We start from the raw sequence: 17,414 nt of genomic DNA, 5'->3' as shown, positions 1-17,414 counted from the left end.
AAAAGCAAAGAAATGTGAAAAACCTCTCGAAGCAGTAAGAATATCTATTGATTATTTCCCTGGGTTCTATCAACACAACAAAAACGTTTTAAATAGAATCATTACAAAGCATACTTAAATACATAATTACTAATTATGAATGTTCAGTGTCAACTGAACATACTACAGGAAAGTCCCATGCCTTGTAATCTTAGTTCGCGTTTTGCTCTCTTTCTTGTTATGCTGGCAGGACAGTTGAATCTATCAATGCTAACTTCAGCTGCAGATACGCTCAGTAAAACCCAAATTGAACGAGCTGACTTCTTAAGTGGAAGAAATTTTCCCTTCATCAAATACTTAGTTTTCTGTGCTATTTTCAGTCACTGGTAAAACTCCTGTTAATTTCATTAGGGCCGTGACTTCATCCACGGAGCAGCAACACAAGCTGTTTGAAATAACTGAACCAAAAGGCCTTATATATTCTCAAGAAGAACGTGAAGAATATCAGAACAATTGTACTGCTTCCTGACTAGGATGTGAATTGCATTTACTTGGTTAGACACGGCCAAAAAGAGCCCAATCCCATACACAATTTAATCAAACCTACTTAGGCTCTAATCAATACAGTCATGGCAATTGCACAAAGCTTGCATCCCATCAAGTGAAAATAGGTGCCTGCATACTGACACAACCCAGAGCACGTCCTGCTTACCTGCTCGTGGCTGTAGATGTCAGATTCTCCAGGAGGGGTTGGCACACCAGCACTGGCAAAAATTTGTTTACTTCCAGACTTGGTACTATAGAGATGAGCCACCTCTGGTACTGAGCCCAATATCGGCACATTTAACATGTCAGCCACTGCTAAATCATCTTTGTGGGGAACCCCTCCGATAATGTAGGCATCTCTGCTCTGGATGAGGATTTTTATTCTTTGGATTGTCTTGGGACTGTACTTCAGCTGGGTGGCCAGGCACATGTGATGCTTCTGTATAAAGATAACATTATTCTTGTTAAAAGGTGTTCTTTTCAATTCCATGGACCTAATTTATAATGTTACACACAATAAATACATTATTAATAGCAGGCTGGGTTATGACCTATCCTGTAGCTTAGCAGTTTAAATTGATAAAAGCTGTTGGGGTGAGGCTCCATAATCGTGCACATCTTTAGTGTGCTGGAAATGGGCTCACTGGGAATAGAACTAATTACTACACATCTGTATTTATTTGATCCATGCGGAATTATCCTTCTGTCAGTCGGCAGAGAGGCTGGTGGCCTTTGGATAATAGTGATTCATCTCAGCAACACTGCTGGCATCGTTTAACTCTAAAGCGCCTGAAAATCAATACAAAAATGAAGAAAAACCCCTATAGCAGAGAACGTCTTTCACCATACAGTTCTGCAGTGTTTTAAGCAACTCTCTGAGAGTAAAACATCTTGATTTACTAAAGCTTTCACTGCTCACATTAAATTATTACCGGGGATACACGTTCACGTTATACAGTAGTTCTGATAGCTACTGTAAATGCAACCGCAGGGCGCTCAAAGGGAGAGAAGTATTTTTTTGTTGTTTAAAGCAGAAAAGCTTCAAATTTTGGGGAGGAATTTAAAAAGGAAAAACTTCTTTACAATGACATTTGATTTAATTGAGGCCCTTGCCAGGAAAACATCCCTCATCAGGCAGCCTTGCAAGGGATTGCCGGGACTGAGAAACACAGTTTATGTTCCTTCAAAGACCGAGGTATTCTTTTACATGGACTTGAGAAGAAATACTGATTCCACTACTTAAGTGGGGCTGATGGTGGGAAAGGAGACACGAAAGCCCTTGGAAGTAGACAAAAGGAGAGCTCTTTTGACAACTGCCCAGCACCTGCTTGTACCAAACACAGAGCTCCAAGAAACGTCCAAGTCTGCCTGTAAAGGCACCAAACCGACTGCAAGGAGAGCGGGGAAATGACAGACTTTCCAAAACTCTATTAGGAAAAGGGGAGTCACAATTACAAGGGCAAAGAGAGAGACCCTTAATGCTCTGATTCAGTTTCCTTTATCTCGAGCACCACTACAAAAGCATGGAGGTGGCCCTTTCTGCCGGTCCCGTGGCAGCTCTGCCACACAGAGAACAGGATCGATATCCATCCCCGGTCACTCGCTCCCTGGGGCAGATGCAGTGATGTACGGACGAGATTTGCTTTGTGTCTCTCAATAATGGATTTTACAGTTAATTAAGGAGTGCAGGAAACAGGCTGTAAAACCTGGTTCATTTCTGTTTTGAGAGTGGTATGGCTGCTGTGATACATAGCAGTGTGAGTGAAAGCAGGAAAAGCCAGGAGAGCTGAGTATTGCCCAGAATTCCAGCACAATGCTGCATGGAATAACGGTTAGTGGATTAACCAAAGCAAAGCTCTTTAAACTTTTAAACTTCTCAAGCCCCAGGAAGCTGAACTTGGCATCTGCTTCACCAAGATGGCAAAACCGCCTCTCCCCCATTTTGAATCTGCAGCTAGCCGAGAAGCAGCAGAGCGTATCACGCTGCTCCTGGCTGCACAGAGTCCCATGAGATCAGTCTAATGGCCAGCATCTGCCCGAGGATGCAGGTGTAGGGACACCCCTTTCTCCCAGTCTCCTTCCTGAATACACCAAGGTCAATGAGACCAGTGGATGATTATCAGCAGTTACAAGTACAGATTCTTCTACACATAAGAGATACATTTGTAGGGCACATTAGGCAGCGGATGGAAAGAAACACATGCTTGGTGAAAATAAGGTAGTTTGAGGGCTTTGCATATAAAGAGGTGCACTGTGCTGAACAGCCACGGGTATACCTCAACCTATTGCCTATTGTTACCGATGGCACTAATTTACTTCTCAGCATTCAGGACCCGGGCGGGGAGCGCAGTCCATATCCGTGAAAGAACCATATAGCCCTTGAAACTAAGGCTAGCTCCCTATATCAAAGCATGCAAACAGTTCCCAGTAAATCATGCTAACTGAGTTGTTTGCTCTTTATCTGGAAAATAAGTTTGTTTGGGATATTTCAGCAGAAATTTGGAAGAGTAACTGCCATACAGAAGAGATGCGTGCTTGAAAATGATCTGCCTTTATATTGGAACTACTTCAGTCTAATCACCGTGACCAAAATTGGTCATTAAAGCCATTTTTCATTCCTGTCAGCACATCCATGTTGAGCGGCACATTGTTTGTCCATAATATGATGTGCTTTAGATGATACTTTTAGCATGTTTCACATCAAAGGTTCTTTTAAAGCTTCCAGCATTTTGTAACTAGTACTGGAAAAATAGCCTGGTGTCCAGAGGGGAAAATAAAAAAGAAAGGTACAGTAGCCAAAGTGCAATTGAAAGAGAACAAAACACACCACTGGTATTTATCAAGGATTTACCATCCAAACAATATTACTTCTCAAGGTGAAGGGTCAAATTCTGGCCCAGCACATTACAGATTGCAGATCACAGCAGCATTCAGATGACGGATGAGTACTAAAGGAAAGCCCAGCTCCTTAAAACACAAATGGCAACTTAATGCTTTCCTCCAGCTTCAGAGAAAACAAAACACATCCGTACCTACAGAACTCACTTTAACTGCTGCAAAACCAGCCAGCAGCTCTGACCCAACGCTCCCTTGTTATACCATGAAAAGTAACGAGCACCTTTTCCCAGGGTGGTTTCAAACTGCTTCAGCAGAAGTTGGTTCAGACATACATGTGTTATGCTACTACAGAACTACATTGGAAAAGCTCACACATTTACTATGTGTAGAAAGCTTATTTATGTTCTGATTAATCTTGATCTAAATATGGGACAACCAGTATTTGTTCAACAAAATAACTAGAAAAGGGTTATCAATATGTATACAAATTGAAACCAGGAACAGGACTCAGAGCACAGATATGGGAGACACACAGGTATCAGAATTTTCTAGATATCAAACGTTAGCAATCACGCTGTATAATTAATATTTACAACATAGAATTCCTTTCAACTGTAGTGCAGTACCATAAGAAATGCTCTATGGAGTGCACAATAGCTAAGGTCTGTTTTTTTTCATCATGGCACAGTGCATGAGTTTAAAAATGACTTGCCAGGTATAAGAGTAATATCTGTATTAACCGACCTCAACAACTCTAAGTCCCATTCTTTCCGAAGTGGATTTAATTGCAAGAAACACTACTAATGCATGAATGGTTGGATGCTGGGCTACCCAGGAAGAAGGTTTGAGCAATAAGAATGGTTTATTGCTCTGATTTGCTTACAGATATAAATCTATCAAGTTCACAGTCCCAAGCATATGGTAAGAATGGACAGTTGTCTGCAAATAGCCGATATAGGACGATCTCCACTAAGTCTATAAACTAAACCGGGATATTTATTTCCAGTGCTCTAACTAGTAGTCTAATCAGTAAAGCCCTTAAACTTGCAATAATATTTCACTGATGTGTACCAGAGCGTTACAAGTTATAAAATTTCCAATTTAATTTTACTGCATCCCTCAAGCTGTAGTAATTAGAAGACAAACTCACAGGGAAGCTGTTTATAGCTTCAGGGGTGAGAATTTTGAACCTGTCCTGCAGGTCACTCATGTCCTCAGGGTTCCCAGATCTAACAGCTGCCTGCAGACCCAGGAGTTTATTGTAATACTGCAGTAACTCCTCACTCAGATGAAGGGGGCAGATGTAGATGACGTCCACGTTGGCATCTAAAACAAAGGGGCACAGTGCTCATTACTGGGAGAAAGGTAGGCTCTATTCAGAACTGCAATCTGATGATTCCTGATCATTTGCTAACAAACAGCCTCGCTAAAAAAGCGCTGAAAATAAACCCGAGATTTTTCTAATTCCCCAGTCTTAGCGGTTTAACTGCTTTTTCTGTGCTTCAGCATTTCTCTGAAGACAGGTCAGCAAGCCAAAGAAATAGCTAGTTTCCAGAATTCAATCTGCAGAACATATTGGGGGCAGAATTTTGAAGGAGTGGCGGGGGGATTTGTCTGCACAGCTCACATTAACATCAATGGGAATTGTGCACCGCTTTAAAAATATATCCCATTAACTTCAGTAAATTATAAAACTGAGCTATTAAGTTGAGCAAGCTGATGAAATCACAATTTCATACACTGCCTGGATTTTGCACGGCCTGTTCCTTTTCTTGTCCTGTCCATATAAGAGCTCGTGGTGGGATACCATTAATAACTATTGCTGAGCAGGTCAGTGTGTTGATTAGCTACTTAAATACCACATTGCAGAAATCTACTTTTTTGCATGTAAAACAACTCAATCTGAAGGGCACCGAGTGCACAGAAAGTCTTAAATATATGCCATTTTGGAGGAAGATTTTAACTACTGTGCTCTTCTGAAACATTAATAGATGGCTTAATGGATTAATTGCCTTGTAAAACTAATGGAATATAATGCCAAAAAACACTCCTAGATTTTGTTCCAACTCCTGCTGAAATCAGCAGGAACTCATTCATTGTCTTTGCTGGGCACAGAAACAAGAGCCTGAAAGTGCCGGGGACAACTGCCACAACGTGGGATCGAACCAGAAGCAATGCAAGGATCGGAGTAAGCAAACTCTGAACCTTACGTTGTGAAGGAACATGGTATATCCCTTATTCACCTTGAATTTGGTGAATAACATGCTGTAAGACGTTTTACCACTCTTTGTGCTGCCCTATAAAGAGATAATTCAAGTCTGCTTTAGATGCTGTAGGGCTCCAGAGACAGGTTAGCTAACAGAGGTCACACCAAGCAGAGATCCTCTGGTATTGTATGGAAAAAACAACACCACCATGTCAATGCTCTTTTGCAAGGCACAGGTAAAGCACTGAGATAGTTAATAATTCACTTAATAATTAGCTAGTTTGCATCTTACTCATGGTCTGTCTTACATTTTACAATGGAAGCAATTTTCCTGTTTGCAGATTTTTAGTTAAGACAGCTCATATAGCACACTGACTTTGTACCTTTAAGTTCCTAACTATCATTTTAGATACCAAAAAAAACCTATGTTAAAGAATTGAAAAAATAAAACTGTACTGTGGAAAAACAATATTAGTGTCTAGATAATATATAAAAGCAATTATATTATTATTTTCGGCAACTGTAAATTTCTGGATCTAATGTATTTTTGTTACCAACTTATTAAATGGCATTTATAAAATAATAATGATACTGAAATATATATGAATCAAGTAAAGTATGTCATTCCAGGGAGCCAATGGAGTTGGTCACTGACAAATAATACTCTACATTTGCTTTGCTTAAGAGAGGACCATCGTTCTAGGGAAAAACTTTTAATGTATGTCTCTTGCCTCATTTGCTAATTAAAAGAAATTTGGTTTAAATAAGATCTTGCTCTTTTTTAGCACATCTTTCTCTCCGTGTGAGCCTGAATGAACTCTAGCAGGATCAGCTACCTCACTCTGTAGAACACCGAGTAGTTTGGATTGTCTGTGGTGCTCAGCATGCCTTGTGGGATGAGGCTGTTTTACATTGTCATAGTCAGAAAAAGATCAGTTTGATGTTCTTACGGATTACTTGGACAGGAGCAAACAGCACAATTGCTTCTGAGCTGGCACATTCTCTGTATTTAATATTAATACAAGAGGAAATTCCTCACCCGGCATTCTTTAGCACACAGGTATGGTCAGATAATCACAACAGGGGCAGCCGACAGCTCTTAACATACCCAGGATGTCACACAGCCTTCCCAGCTGCAAGTTCTGTTGAAGAGCAAGATCAGGAATATGCTGACGGATGCACTGGGAATACCCTGGAAAACAAATACAAAGTCACCCCCACTGGAATGTATGGAAAAAAAAAACCACACACAAAACCCCCCTGACACCTATTTATGAGATATCAGCTACTCTAGATTCATATTTTAAAAGCTGTAATGTAAGCATTTCAAATCCTAAACACGGTAATTGCATCATGGTTGGACTGAATGATCTTGGAGGTCTTCTCCAACCTTGGTGACCCTATGATTCTGTGATGGAACACCATGCTTTTGTGGGATGAGATTGTAAGTAAATAGCAAAATGCTGCAGACCCATATAGTTTTATCATTTAAACGTGCAGCCACATCTGAGTATTTTGCTCAAATCTTCTGTGCTGTCGGATTTATTTTTTTTTTTAATGCTGTGAAAACAAAAAATGACACCATCATTAAGCAAAAATCCCAGTAGAGCCGCACGTTTTGTATTTCACACAGATAAAAGGCAACAAAAACACTTCATTAAGGAGGTGTCTCACTGGTACCTGATCACTTTGTTGCAGAGGATGAATGAGAGGCAGCCTGTCTGAGCTAGGATTACCTATCTGGAGGTCAGACTTCCAACTGATTGCATATTTGCATTCAAAAGGACTGCTGCAAATGACATGACCACTGTGGCTATAATCTCTAATCCTGTAATTTAAAAATTAAGTTGTTTCTGAGTGAATCAGTACGAATATCCAAACACACAGCAACACAGTATGAGTCGCTGGTTGGAATAGCTGTGATTAAATCAATAAGGACATTCAGCCCAGCACTCAGTATTCGCTGTACAGAATTGACTGATCCTTTAACAAGACCCTTACAATGCTGCTACATATCTGCTCACCATCAGCCACAAAAAGCTTCGTTGGACAAAAATTTGCCAAATATTTCATTGCTTTACCTCTGGAAGATGGAAACGCTGTTTTTTTGGTTTTTTTTTCTTTTTACTTCAAGGACAATTAATATAAGTAATGGACATTCTGGAGTGAGGTGACGATGCCACATTGCACAGAGCATCAGAGCACCTTGGCACCCCACCAAGGGAGGGTCAGCCTCGCAAAGCACAAACCAGGAACTTTCATTTCTCAGTTTAGTGTCGCCCAAAGGACAAGGAGGGCCTCCCTCCTCTGCGTGAGTTTTACGATAGTGAATGTGCAGCGATTTCAGTGACTGCTCCCAATTTATGCAGGGCTAAGTTGTGCAGAGAGTTATAGAAGTACTAAATGAACTGGTGTAGGAATTAATGGCAAGGGGCCTGCTGTCACCTCCCCTTCCAACCTCAGCCATGACCTCACGCCCATAACTGCCATTTTCTTGATAAATCTCACTCATCTTTGAATGCCTTCCTTAGCAAAGGATCCACAACACTTTTCAAACTCCACCTTTGGAAAGAGAAGGAGCAGAGTGGAGGAGGGGACAGTTTGAGCCACCACAGGTTGATGACTGAAGGGGAAGGAATAGAAGGAGGGACCCAGGGCTCAGCCCCGTGTGCTTCCAAGAGCCTGGAATGGGTGTCATAAATAACATTTAACTTTCCTCCCTACACTCAGGGCACCTGCTGCTCAGCTGAAAGTGCTTAAAGAAACTATTCCTGGATCACATGGGAAAGCTCTGCTGCATGTACTGCAGGCTGTATGAAGTGCTGCTATTTGGGTACAAAAAAAAAACCATCAATCATTTAAAAATAGTTAAAAGAGAAAAAGTATTCGAATCCCAAATATTGCAGAAGTGTATTCATCCATTAGAGTGTGGGAGTAAATCTGATTAGAAGCCTACAGCTCATTTTTCATTACGCTAGCTGACAAGAGTGCTAACCAATCCTTACACAAGGAAATTGATATTCTGTTTTCAGCCGCACTAAAGTCAGAAGTTTTTGTTTTGGGGAAATAAATGGAAACATTTGTTCCTCACAGCAGTGTAATTTAAGCCCTTTGCTGTCCCTGTTCCTGGATTGTTTCCAGAAATGGAAGTCTGAAACTATTCTTAAAATGAAAACTGCTGAGAAATTCAGTTAGGACTCTATCTGCGTCTATTGGAATTCCACTTGCATGACAAGAAAGATCAGATTCTAACTTGACCCAAACGCCAAAGTTGGGGAAACGTGTGTGGAGAGTTTGGGGCTCTTTTTGGTCTACTGGGTTGAAGACAAGAAACCATCAACAGCAGCATATGGTCAAACAATGCCTCTTGGTGTCTGTAACTCAGACACCATTTTGTGATTATTCAGATTCAGCATTAGAAACTAAAAACAACAACAGAGAAAGCCCAGCTGAAGTCAGCTGCCATTCAGTCCTAAGCTGAAACAAACAGTCCTTGTTTCAATTGCCCAGCTTCCCAGAAGCTTACCCAGGCAGCCTTCCTAATGGGAATGCAAAGAAAAGAATGGTTGCTGAGGGTATTTTGTCACTTCTGTTTCCAAATAAACACAACAAGATATGGCTGAGCACAAGCATCACCGGAAAAGAGTAGAAAACAAACAACAGGGCTGGGTAACTGGGCTCAACATTTGATAGAGCTTGAAGAAACAACAATTAATTTAGCATGAAGAAACATTAATTTAGCATAAAGAAGCACGAATCACTCTTTCAAACAATACCTTCAAATCCCTCCACTGGACAACCTAATTTTTCCAAGCTTGCCTTTAAGAGGTTTCCTGATTTTCTAAGAAAACATCCACATTCAGGTTACCTTTGCTGCTGACTTTCTCACTAAGGCTAAAGTTCCACTTGTACCCTACTTGTATCCCACATTCACAGCAGACTGCAGCTCATTACAGAGTCAAGACCGTGCTCCAGACCAGTGCTAAACGGGATGGGCTTTACCCACATCTCTAGAATTTACTTAAGAGGTTAAAATACATTCAAAGCTTTCGTAATTCCACGGGATGATACGATTTGGCGAAACATGGGCACTCTGATTCATGTTTCAGCTTAAACTGTTTTGATCAAACCAAGATAGTTTTAATATAACTTATGACAGCATCTGCCATACAACAGCGCAGCTACTTCTGAGTTCAGGCACCTAAATTAATACTTGCTTTTTCCTGTGTTAACGCATCCCTTCACGTTTTTACCCAGTTCAGAGCACTGGGATATACAAACTAATCTTAAATGGTCCTGCTCTCAGATAGGACCCAGACACATCCTGGCATATTCACGCGAGACTTTAAGACAAAGGTGTAATTAAAGATAATTGTTCATCGAATGTATGTTTGCGTTAAACGCAGTCGGCAGAATCATCGAATTAAAGCTTACCTGGGCTCCAAAAAACAAGAGCTTCACACTTATTTACAGCCTGCATTAATCCCATCCGTAACCAACTCACTTTACAAAACCCTGAATCTCTCAGGTCGATTAATTTGCAACGTAAATACAAAACACAAATCAAATCTCAAGCATTTCAACACGATGCCGTGTCTGAAGAGATGATCCGTGCCTGTTAGAAATCCCCAAGAAATCGCATTCTTTAATTTCTAAACACCTACACTTCACCATTGCTTAGCAGAAAACAGCTTTTAAGCTCCCCAATTCATAAATGTAATTAAATAATTACATTAGTGCTAATTAACATGAAACTGCAGATTATTTAAGCGCAAAAAACACTATTCAACTTCTTAATTATTCTTGTTCACACAGCATTTCCTTTTGCTCAGGCGCCCTAGGTGCAAATAAAGCATCCCATCTGCTCGTAATTAGAACTAAATAATTTCAGAGAATGTAGCTTATCATTTTGACTGCACATTTGATTAAAAACAGTGTACAAGCAATATCCTGGCTTATTGCTGCAACAGCAACAACGCGCGCAGGCCCGCGTTTTCCTATCATTAAAGGAGGCTGGAAACATTATCTGTTATTTCAGGGGGAAAAATACAACTTTTTAGTTCATTTCATACAGATGAAAGCAAATTACAGCAAATCACCTCTCCGCTGAATAGAGGCCCCCACATAATGACTTTATTTGCTTAATCCCCAAATTAAACGCCGTTTCGAGCGAAGGCCCTGTGTTATTACTCTCATCATGTCGAGAACATTTTCCTGCCGAGACCAATTTGAATAAAACAAGGGGCCTTCCTTGAACTCAATCAAGGAGTCATAATGTGGTGGGTAATAGAGGTTGCTGATAGATTTGCAGGCAAAAGTGTTATACCTAATGATGGGATATGGATAATAGTCCTCCTGGAGGTCCTGATGCGATTCCAGTTGGCTGCCAGATGCTAAAAATCAAGAAGAGCATTGATCAGTGACAGGAAGCTGTAGTGGATTCATCTAGTCAAACTTCAGCTGTTTTTCCACTGTACAGTTAAGCCAGGCATAAATTATATTAATTGATTTAATTACATACTTAAAACATCTTCCCCAATTAATTTAATTAGGTGGCTACATGAAGCTACTGGCAGGGGAAGATTAGAGGCTGCTCACTTAATTAACAGAATATGAATGAAAAAAAAAAAAAAAAAGAAAGCAAACATAAATGAAATTGTGAGCACTAATTAAGAGGCTGTCTGCAAACTTAAATACTTTCTGACAAAGTGGTGACAGGAATGTAGACAAGAGAGGGATTTTTTTTCCAGCAAATTAAGTGCCACAAGGTATATATAGGGAGCTAAGGTAATGCAGTTAAAACATTGATTTTCTGACAGAACCGCTGAAGTCAAAGCGAAGGGACATTTCCAATAGAAACACTGCAACAGATTTTACAGCCACAAAGGCTGAATCGCTGATGAAGGATGAAATATGATGCTCGGACAAGTGTATGGTTAAAGGGGAAAAAAAATGGAAACAGCTTATTGTGATCACTGAAGCAAGAGATGTTTAGAAAAGAAGAGCTGCCGTAACAGCTGGTAGCACCGCACACCTTGGCCCTGATGTAAAAATTCTCCAGGTGTCTCTGACGTGATTCCTTCAGGGTCTTTTTCACACGTGCCATGTGATTATGCAGGAGCCAAGAAATGGCAATCACACCTGATGCCCACTGCTGCCGCCTGTATCGGACGTAGGCTCTCCTGGCCTGGTAACATCTCCACATCGCCTGGATCTTTATAGCCGCCATTTCAGGACCTCCTTGGCCTTTGTATCTTTGGCCAGGTCGATTTAAAATCTCTTCCACAGCCGATCGATTCTTTATCACTGACAGGATGTCACCTTTGGTGGGATTCTTGTTGAGCACAAAGTCCGATGCTGCTTCCACCAACTTCTGACAGTTTACTGTGGCCAGTGGCACAGCGTAGTCCTTGAGAAGCTTCTCTGTGTGTTCCAAAAAACAGACAATGCTCTCCCAGGACAAACAATAACGCTGTTTGAATGCCAGAAAGCCTGGGGCTGTCTGGTCTATAGCGCCGTAGTAAACAGCAATGTGGCAGTCAGGGGATGGATCCTGTAAGGAGAGAAGTGGGAGGCATTTGTGGGAGCTGCAAAAAGAGAAGAGCTGCAGAGTGAGAGTAACTGCCATTGATTGCAAACGTGTGGTCACCTCATACAACTGCATTACCAGCCATCATTTAACTATGGGAATTTATGCATCTGAAATAACACTCCTTACATTGATTTATACATCACGGCCACAAAGTTTATCCCGTCTTTACCATAAAAACCACCATCACATCAAGACCTCAAGTGTCATGAAAGGGTATCAGCATTTTTATTGAAATACATTAATTGCAAATGGGAACCACGCTTCATTTATCAAATATAAAAACGAAGCTCTACAGCACTTCACTGGACTACATCAGATGGTAATTGCAATAGCAATTCTCAACAGTGAATCAGATTACCTCCACTTATCTCAGGAGAATGGGTAACAATCCAGCCTGTAAATTCAGCCAGGGTAAAACTTGAGACAGAGATGTTCTTGCATCTTAACAGAACTGCATTTTATGGCAACTTCAGCTGGAAACTCATTAGTTGAGATTTTCAATCTAATGCACTATTTTCAAACTGTATTTAGAGATTACTTTTTATTTACATTAATAACACTAACTTGCATTTCTCAACTTTGCTTGCCAATAAAGACCTCCTTAAAAGAACGAATGTCCAAAACGTCAGACAGTGCGGAATGGAACCCAATCATTAGGCTTAAAGAGACAAAACCAAAAAAAAAGAAAAGAAAGATTTGCATGGGGATTAAGAACAGCCAGCAAACGTGAAGCACTCAAGGTCAAACTCCCCTATAGTTCCCTCTCTATATAAAGGGTAACACTACATTTGCTTAACTGCAGTGAGGTAGATTTAGATGAGACATTAAAAAACTCCTTTTGTAACAGTAAAGATAGTTAGTTAAGCACTGGAACAGATGGCCCAGGGAGACTGTGGAGCTGCTATCACTGGAAGTTTTCTGAACAGGTTAGGAGAACATCTGTCCGCGGCATTACAAGCACAGGTAACTCTGCCTGGAGGTCTAGGTAACCTCATCAGGTCTTTTCTAGACTGATCTTCTAAATTTCAATAAATGCACACACAAACTCGAGAAAATAGAAACTGGCAATATAGGAAGCATTTCCTACTTACTTCAATATTTGTTATTTACCGGGTTTGGTTCAAAGCCTCCTGTACTAATTGAGTAACTCACAGTTGCTTGCTGAACCATCTCCACTGAAGACAATGTCACAACCATGGATAACAAATTCATTTACCTCACTGTTTAAATACCTGTGTCTGTGGAGCCTGCAGCTCACACTGCAGCTGTTGAGCCGGGTATCCGTGTGCTGGCTTTGATTTTCTGGTCGAATCCAGGGAGCTGCTGGGTAGCAGTGGTGCAGTGTTACCTTTGCTAGAGGAGGATGAGCTGCCAGCTGCTTCCTTTGAGCTTGGAAAGGTGGAAGTGTCTGTGCTCCCAGGTTCCACCTTACTACTAACCTCTCCTGTACCAAACAAATAAATCATCGTGGGTTTCATTGCTAAATAAGTGCAACAATAGCATCAAATTGATATTCCACCATTAGATACTGGCATGCTCCAGTTTGCTCCCACATCCAAGTGGGCTGCAGTATTCAGGATATACCACCAAAGCCCATTTAGGAATGTCACTGACCAGCCTTAAGTTTCACCGTGCTAAAACAAGTTGTAATTACAAAAACTGAGATCATGTTAAGGAAAACATATCATAGTTTTAATTTATAAGAGCTCCTAAAATGCCAGCATGCAGCATACCCAGGCGTGTCACATCAAAATACTAGCACTTGCACTCCATATGGTATTTGAGCTTTTCAACTACTCCCTTTCACTAGGAGAACTTCCAGCTTTATAGGGGCAGCTTCTAAGCACACTCTTCATTTTGCTCATGCTCATTTTCTTATCACTGATAGGTTTGTCATATGCAACAAGGAGCTGCAGCAACAACAGTTTAGAAGACATAGGTCAGAATTCCATCACCCAGAACATGGTATGAGGAGCCATTATGACAAAATAGAGGCTTGGTCAGATGCTGTAAGGCACGTTTACAGTGATTTACACTATCGTTGGCTTTAGCTCTGATGGTCACATCTTGGATTCAGGTACTTAGAATCTGAAACATGAATGTAAGAACCTACAAGGATTTTCAGAAATGAGCAGGGACTAAATCCTCACAGGGCTTAAGAAATCCGATTCCTGTTCAATTGAAAGACAAGATGCTCCTTGTGTGTATCTTTATGCAAACATTATTTTTAAGAATTTGACTGGGAGCTCATTAGACAGCTGCTTCCTTCAGAAGCAAAACAAGGGCCTGAACGTGAAGCTGGAGATGCAAGTGCTGGTTGTCATCAATCATCTGTACTCACCTACAGCTGACTTCTTGCGCTGCCTGTGGACTTCATGGAGAGGAGCTGCTTTGGATACCACAGGAGGTATCTGGAGAGTTATCTTTGCTGCTGGAGGGATAAGCCTTCGTTCAGTTAGGCTCAGAATATCTACAAGAATATGACATCACTGAGCAATTCATACATGTTCCAGTTATGGAAGAAAAATCAGTAACCATAAAGAATTAAACAACGGCACTGCCAAGTCCTTTAAATTCCAAACAAAACTAGAAAAGTGGTAGGTAATCTTTTAATAAGGACATCCAAGGAATGTAAGCTTTGCCTATGAAAGCTGACGAAGACATGGAACATATAGTGGTGCTGATTCTGAGGAAGAGTTATGCACTTGCACAATGGCAATTCAATACGCAGAATGGATGAGAATTAACTTTTATAAGCCACAGTGCAAACCACGTGGCTTGTGTGGCATACAGCTGGTGCCCAGCAGCAGTGCCCAGGTGGGCTTCTGTGACTCACCTTTCTTCATATCTCCTCCTAACAGGGGTAAGGCAGAGTCCACACGACGAGAGGCAGGCAAAAGCCGAAGCTGGTTGGTGGTATCACCCTTCCCTCCCTTCTGACTACGTGTCTGGGAAGAGACAGAATCTTCTTTCAGCAAAGTGAAGTCCTGGATTTGCAAAGATGTTTTTCTACTCAATATAATAATAAATATAATTTTTGCTCTGAATAAGACCTAATAATGGAACAGTGCAAGCACTGCTTTTACTTATGCTACAGTAATGTTTTCTGTCGTTACTACAGCAACTTAAAATGAAGTTAATAAAATCCAATTGCTGCCTTGTGATTTCTGCGATGCAAAAATCAGTGTATTAGTTCAAAAAGGGATTGCAAGAAGTTTTCTCAGCATTAATGAGTGCGTTGTGCTTCCTGATAGAACAGTCTTCGCAATACAAAATGTGTGCACCAATATCACACTGGAAAGAAAGGGAAGTACTTCAAAATATGGAACCTGCTGGTTCTAAGTGCCAGGAAGTCAAGCAGTGACACACATCACTCTGGGACAGCGATACCTCGTATCTCACTGTTACAATCATTAGTGCGCATATCAAGCATTGCATGGGGAAAAGAGCATATTGCCACTTCAGTACTACAAACACAAAAACTCTGCATTATCAGCTCACACTTCCTACTTTATTTTTTTTCCCTGTTCTCTGCCATTTTCAGTATCCACGCTTCCTGCCTGGATTGCAAGTTGTGCCCAGCTCCTAAAGAGGAGAATCAGAGCTTCAGCACACGTAACTTCCAGACAGATAAGTAACATCACCGAGAACTCTCACTTAAAGACAGTGAATTACTACCAGCAGAAAATGATATTGCTTGCTCTTGTCAGACTGACACTAGACAACGGAGACAAAGATAAACATATGGAGATGTGAAAGGTTCACCTGAAATAAATTCAAGAGCTGGCTGCTCCTAAATAGCACCGTTATGTTTGCAGTGTGGGCAGACCCCAAACATCCTGGAACAAAAGGTCCCACCCCCTGGAGCCCTCAGCTGTCGGCACTTCACCTGCTTTCTCTGTGTCAGAACCTGAGCACAGAAGAGTTGAAATGCACCCGCAGTGCTACGAGGCAACCAGAATCTCAGACACCTTCCCGTGTGAATAATGTCTTCTAGGGAAATGTGGTATGAAGGTTATGATTCAGCAAGTACATTTTTCTCAAGTCAGCACAAAGCCTGCCCATTCATCACGGGTACTTTTAAAGTACAGTTTTATAGGACTAGAAGGGAGCACTTCATCTGTACTGCAGAGTAAAGCTTACGCTATATAATATGCTTAGAGTGTGCTGAAAATCTATGTTTTCATTTCAAGCACTTCTGAGTGTAATTAACCTGGGACATGAGAAAAACAATTCCATTACCCTTTCTAAAGCGTTTTTCTCCTGTGGATAAACCTCTCCCACTTGATTTTTTCTTTTGGCTTTATTGTAAATGGGGCACTTGTTGTCACACTTTAGGGATTTTCTGATTAGTTCCCTATTTATTTTTTTTTCCTTTTTTTTACCTAGACAGCAATATTTAACCAGAACAACTCTTTTTTGAGAATACCTGTATGTCTTTCCCCTAGAAAAGAATATCATCTACTACTATATACAAAGGCATGGTGATTAGTAGCATGCCTCAAAACTATACTTTATCAACCAGGAAGATTAGATAAATGAGATTTTCTAAGTAAATATTAGAGAACCCCACAACTTGAGAGCCTTCTACCTACCTGATGATTAATACAGTTTCCACAAGATGTAACACTGTGGTATCAATAAGTATTTCTCTCACATTTTATCTAAATAGAATAAACTCCCAATTTAAATGGAAGGCCCAACCTATAACCTTCAATATGCTGTAAGTGGGCATCTTTAGCAACAGGTTTTACATATTATTCTTTCCTATTTTAAGCTCTTAAACTAATTAGAGATGTCTCTGAATCATTAATTTTCCACGCTATTGGAAAAATCAAGCCTTGCTCCTTTGATGGCCTACTGCTAGCTCTCCCAGAAATACACCTCCATCAAAATCCTGCCTTAGCAGGTGCAAGAGAGAATAGATGGAGAACTTTGGTGCATCTCACATCTGTTTTTTGAAAAAGGGAACAGAAGCAGCACAGAAGGAAGTAAGAAAGATAATTGCTGGCTTGAACTACGATACATTTTACTTACGGGCAAAGGGCCAGCTTACACCAGGCAGAATATGCAGGACCATCTTATTGGAATTCAGGGGTGGCCCTCCATTCTTGTCCGGAGACAGCTGTAAACCAGCAGCCCATAGCATCACAATCAGGCACTGAGTTTTGTCGAGGAATGCTGATATGTACAGAAGCAGCTTCGGCTGCACCCCTACCTACCAAAATGACAGTCAATCTCCAGTTCCAGATG

At 40.9% G+C, this 17,414-nt stretch overlaps 1 protein-coding gene across 9 annotated transcripts in view; it reads right to left on the bottom strand.

Annotated features, from left to right (window-relative positions):
- The window catches only part of IQCH (IQ motif containing H), a 62,185-nt gene that overhangs the window by 27,055 nt on the left and 17,716 nt on the right, over nt 1–17,414 (bottom strand). For 6 of the 9 annotated variants that reach the window (XR_004308531.1, XM_015873297.2, XM_015873298.2 and 3 more), the window contains 8 exons: nt 14,998–15,109; nt 14,503–14,631; nt 13,394–13,605; nt 11,604–12,122; nt 10,896–10,962; nt 6,678–6,761; nt 4,514–4,689; nt 692–964 (listed from right to left, as the gene is read on the bottom strand). Coding sequence is in view for 8 of the 9 variants with exons in the window: in XM_015873297.2 (XP_015728783.1) it covers nt 692–964; nt 4,514–4,689; nt 6,678–6,761; nt 10,896–10,962; nt 11,604–12,122; nt 13,394–13,605; nt 14,503–14,631; nt 14,998–15,109 (1,572 nt within the window). In the remaining variant the exon portion in view is untranslated. Of the gene's footprint in view, nt 1–691; nt 965–4,513; nt 4,690–6,677; nt 6,762–10,895; nt 10,963–11,603; nt 12,123–13,393; nt 13,606–14,502; nt 14,632–14,997; nt 15,110–17,198; nt 17,218–17,414 lie in introns of those variants that run through there. The other 3 variants (XM_032446865.1, XM_015873300.2, XM_015873301.2) reach the window with 3 other exon arrangements.

The sequence above is a fragment of the Coturnix japonica genome, chromosome 10 (assembly GCF_001577835.2).
Source record: "Coturnix japonica isolate 7356 chromosome 10, Coturnix japonica 2.1, whole genome shotgun sequence".
Lineage (NCBI taxonomy): Eukaryota > Metazoa > Chordata > Aves > Galliformes > Phasianidae > Coturnix > Coturnix japonica.
This window is presented reverse-complemented; position numbering and strand designations above follow the sequence as displayed.